The sequence below is a fragment of the Moschus berezovskii genome, chromosome 8 (genome assembly GCF_049115385.1).
Source record: "Moschus berezovskii isolate FMDL1 chromosome 8, NW_MosBer_1.0, whole genome shotgun sequence".
Lineage (NCBI taxonomy): Eukaryota > Metazoa > Chordata > Mammalia > Artiodactyla > Moschidae > Moschus > Moschus berezovskii.
In genome coordinates, this window is record NC_142467.1 from 69,864,096 (window position 1) to 69,869,290 (window position 5,195).

At 39.3% G+C, this 5,195-nt stretch overlaps 1 protein-coding gene across 1 annotated transcript; it reads right to left on the bottom strand.

Annotated features, from left to right (window-relative positions):
- Positions 1 to 248: 248 nt before the first annotated feature.
- On the bottom strand, positions 249 to 1,190 carry LOC129559107 (olfactory receptor 2T27-like). Its single transcript, XM_055430591.2, has one exon. It carries the CDS (start codon positions 1,182 to 1,184, stop codon positions 249 to 251), a length of 936 nt encoding a protein of 311 aa, XP_055286566.2. The 5' UTR covers positions 1,185 to 1,190.
- Between the last annotated feature and the right edge of the window lie 4,005 nt (positions 1,191 to 5,195).

Consider the following 5,195-nt stretch of genomic DNA (forward strand, 5'->3'; position numbering starts at 1 on the left):
AAGTAACAGATTGTTTGTAGTCAACTATGACACGACTGAGCGACTGAACTGAACTGAACTGATAGTCATCACTATAGAACTAAGAACAACTCCATCTCAATAGACATATGTCAATATGTATGCATCCTAATATCATCCTGCTGCTTTATGCTGTTATATTTCCCATATGACAGTCCAGTGACCATGATTATTTTTAATATTGACAGTAGAACATTTCTGACAGTGACATAGTAGAATATGATATTTCCTCAATTGTAACACTTTCCCGTGCACTTCCTCAGAGCCCCTGCCACTTCTTTATTCCTCAGGCTGTAGATGAGTGGGTTGAGCATGGGGGTCACTATGGTGCCAAGAACAGCTCCAATCTGGTCTTGTTCAGGTGTATGGGCTAAGGTGGGTGTCATGTAGATGAAGATAGCTTGACCAAAGTAGAGACTCACCACTGTCATGTGGGAAGAGCAGGTAGCCAGGGCTTTGTTCCTGGCCTTGCGAGAGTTCATCCTGAGAACAGTGAGGAAGATGAGAGTGTAGGAAGTTAGGATGAGAATAAATGGGATCAGGAGAAAAACAATGGTTGACACAAATTTCACCATCTCATAGGCTGATATGTCCGTACAAGACAATCTCAGTATGGCAGGCATCTCACAGAAGTAATGATCAATCTCTCTGGAACCACAGATGGGGAAGTTCATTGGATAGATGGTGTGTACAAGGGCTGCAAGGACTCCACCAATCCAGGCTGCAGCAGCCATCTGGAGACAGATGTTGGGGTTCATGAGGACTGTGTATCGCAGGGGATTACAGACAGCCACATAGCGGTCATAAGCCATGAGAGGCAGCAAGATGCACTCAGCAAGGCCAAGGGTGAGGAAAAAGAAGAGCTGAGTAGCACAGGAAAAATAGGAAATGTTCTTCTTCCCTGTGAAATAGTTGATGACCATTTTGGGGACTGTGCAGGAGATGTAAGCCAGATCAATGAGGGAGAGCTGACTGAGCAGGAAGTACATGGGAGTATGAAGATGGGAGTCCAGCCAGATAAGGAGGATTAGTATGGAGTTTCCAGTAAAGGCAGCAGTGTAGATAAGGATGATAATGAGGATGAGGAGGTTGGGATGTCTAAACCAGGGAAAGAGCCCCAGGAGGATGAAGTCAGTTGAAGTATCATTCTTCTGATTCATATTCATATTTTCATTCAAATGCCTTATTCTGAAAACTTGCAGAAGCAAAATAGTGTAGCAGAGGATGTGGTGCTCTGCTAAAATAATTTAATCTGTTGGTCAGAACTTTCTTTGTACACTTATGGATCAGACTCCAAAGCATCACATTCTCATAAAAGAGAAAATGGGGAAAAAAACACAAAACTTCATCAAATTAGAACACCTATACTTAGAAATTAGAAAGATTATATCTGAAAGTTGGTAAATGAATATTTATTCCCTTTGATTTATAATAATCACTTACTTAACCATTATTTCTCCCATGTTTGAATTTCTTAATGTACTGACATTCTTATTTCTTGCATATTGCTTTTCTAATTGTCCTATTCTATCTACCTTCACCCTAAAGAAAGACTTCTTGAACTTCCTTTGGAGTTCTCTCCTAGCTTCTATCGAGAAATTTTAATTGTCTGCTAATGAGAAAAACTATTCACTTCATTTTATAAGCTAATCTCTGTAATTCTTATTTTATTCAGTTTTCTATTTTGATTCATACTTCTCATCTTAGTTTTCAACTGCTTATTTACAGTTAAATAATTTCCTTATTCAGTTAAAAACTTAAAGACAGCTGCCATATCCTTTTGTTTGTTAAAAGTGAAGTTGCTCAGTCGTGTCTGACTTTGTGACCCCATCAACTCTAGCCTGCCAGGCTCCTCCGTCCATGGGATTCTCTAGGCAAGAATACTAGAGTGAGTTGCCATTTTCTTCTCCAGGGGATCTTCCTGACCCATTGATCGTACCCGGGTCTCCTGCATTGCAGGCAGGCTCTTTACCATCTGTGCCACCAGGGGCTCCAGTTAATCTTACAGTTATTTTTCATTGATCATAGAATAAAAATCTCCTTCAAAATACTCTTAACAAGTTGACTCAAGTCCTACAAATGAATTTTAAGATCCTGTGTTTTAGGAGTGGTATTTTTTAGCCAATGACAGATTAATTCATATATCTTCATAAATGTTCCCTATACCTTCTTTTATTTGAAATAATGAAAGAGAAACATTGTATACTGTCTGACTGTCAATGAAAAGAGAGCAGAGTTCTCAGTGTCACACTTCCAAGGAAAAGTCACTATAAGCTGTGGCAGCACTTTAGCTCTGGGAAATTTTGTTTCCTTAAGTTACCAGAGACTCTGGGCACCTTTGGGTCCCTGGATTGCTTTTCTGGAGTGCTTTTCTTCAAGATGTTTCTCTGTCATCCTACATTTTTTTTACATAAATGCTTTCCCTAACATATTCATTCTCTGTGGTGTGAGATGATGGGAGAATATCTTTGAAAATTATATTCTATGATCTTCAAATATCACATGTAAAATATGACATTTTGCCTACATATTTAATGCACAGGGATTATTATTATGATGAATTGTAAGCTTAGAATGGGAAATAGTCTGCTGCTGCTGCTGCTGCTAAGTCACTTCAGTCGTGTCCAACTCTGTGTGACCCCATAGACGGAAGCCCACCAGGCTCCCCCATCCCTGGGATTCTCCGGGCAAGAACACTGGGGTGGGTTGCCATTTCCTTCTGCAATGTGTGAAAGTGAAAAGTGAAAGTGAAGTCGCTCAGTCGTGTCCAACCCTTAGCGACCCCACGGACTGCAGCCTACCAGGCTCCTCCATTCATGGGATTTTCTAGGCAAGAGTACTGGAGTGGTTTGCCATTGCCTTCTCTGAGGAAATAGTCAAACACTGCCAAATTAATTTGCTTTATGCTTGCTAGAGAATTCTGTGGATGGAGGAGCCTGGTGGGCTGCTGTCCATAGGGTTGCGCAGAGTCGCGACATGACTGAAGCGACTTAGCATGCGTGCATGCATTGGAGAAGGAAATGGCAACCCACTCCAGTATTCTTGCCTGGAAAATCCCAGGGACAGGGGAGCCTGGTGGGCTGTTGTCTAAGGGGTCGCACAGAGTCAGACACAACTGAAGCAACTTAGCAGCAGCAGCATGAGTGATAAAGGATTGAACACTGTGCCTAAGATCTAACTGATGATCAGTTTTTGAAATCTCTGTGCTTATATACAAGTCCCTTTCAAGGATGAATTAATCATTTCACAGATTAACAAATTAGACTTTTAAATGTGATATATGTGGTTTGAAAATGTTATGTTTTATATCTATCATGCAATATTACATTTTCTTGAATTTAGGAATATAAAGTAAAAGTGATTCTTAAGATTTCTTTAATAAGATCTTGGTTCTATCAATATCTTTGTAAGCCTGGAAAGTAATGAATAGCTCTAGGATTTAGTTGGTTCATATGTAAGTGAGACTTTGATCTACTTGATTTATAAGGGCTGTTCTTGTCTTCTTAAAAATTACGTTAATCAGTAGGTATTGATAAAACCATTGGACATATCCTTTATTACACTGAAATAATGATTCAATGACAAACTATACATTAGATAACTCTGTGTGACCTTATGGACTGTAGCTTGCCAGACTCCTCTGTCCATGGGATTCTCCAGGCAGGAATGTTGCAGTGGGTTGCATGTAATCCTCCAGGAGATCTTCCCAACCTGGGTTGGGAAGTCCTTCCATCTGGTCAGAGTTGGATACGACTGAAGCTACTTAGCACACACACATAAGTCTGTATTTGGCTAATGCATAATTTGTTGTTGAATCAGTATTTCAGTATAATAAAGTATGTGTCCATACAAACTCAGTGTTGACTAAATAGTGCACATTATGTTATAAAAATTCTTGCAAAATATTTTTCTGCCAAAACATGCATATTTTTGCCTTCAAATGGTTAAATATGGGTGACCACAATTTACTCAAGAAATACAAAAAAAGCAAGTTTAATTCTGTGGGATATTTTAGCTAAAAATAGTGCCAATTCTTTTAGTTTCTTCTTAGAAAATTCAAATTTCCTGCCAAATGCTCAAGGATCCTAATGTCTCCATTGCATAAAGTCTGAAACTGAGTGATGAACAATCAAAGAAACACTCACTCTTAAAGCATTTTTGTGTAAATGGTGAAAGGTAGAACCTATCAGGAAAGTTTGTACAGATTATTCCCATCCATAATTCACCCTATTCTTTTGAATGCTCGTAAACTCTTCTGGAAAACAATGCCGAAAAAATGTGTTTGTCATTCAAGATCCAAGTTGTGTTCCTCCTAGGCTCTGGGGCAGTAATTCCTAAAGAAATGCTGTGGGAGGACATGATTGTCTCCTCCAATGACAGTATAGTGGAGGAACTGCTAATAATAGTGATTATAGCAACAGTAGTTAATGCTTATAGTAAAAGTAAAGTGAAAGTCACTCAGTTGTGTCTGACTCTTTGTGACTCCGTGGACTATACAGTCCATGGAATTCTCCAGGCCAAGAGGACTTACTAAATGTCAGAGCCCTTTACATGCATTAACCCAGTGACTGTTCATATGGAATGTATGTGCAGTCTTGAGAAACTGAGGCAGAAAAGACATGTAGCAGTGTGCGATCAGTACCCTATCAGACAATGGCTGAAGAGCATGGGGACACAGGCAGTTTCCTACAGAAACTCCCTCCATCAAGATATTATTCAACCTGTCTAGTCATTTATATATTTACCTTCAATTGTAAACGGAAATATATTTCACATATCATGACTTACTGTGAGAGGCTTCCTTTCTATGTGGTCCAAACACGTGCTCTTGCTTTCCAAAGCTTTCTGTCCTGAACCTTTGGTGTGGAGACTGAATGAACAAACAGAGTTAGCTTCTTGCATGGAAGAATATAAATTATTATAAATTATTTACCTACTATTAATAGGTAAAAAACTTTTCTCTTCCCTGGCTACTGCTGCTTGGTGAACTTCCAGTAGCTACTGCCATCCCCTTGTGCACTATGACTCTTTTGCAGTAGATTCTTGTCTTGAGAAACCTGATTTCTGACATTTCAGGGTACTTGAAAATGAATTAGTTACATTTCTATTCCACACCTGGCTTAGGTCTGAGAACATAATGTCAGGATTCAGTTGTAATATGAAATCCTTCCATAGCT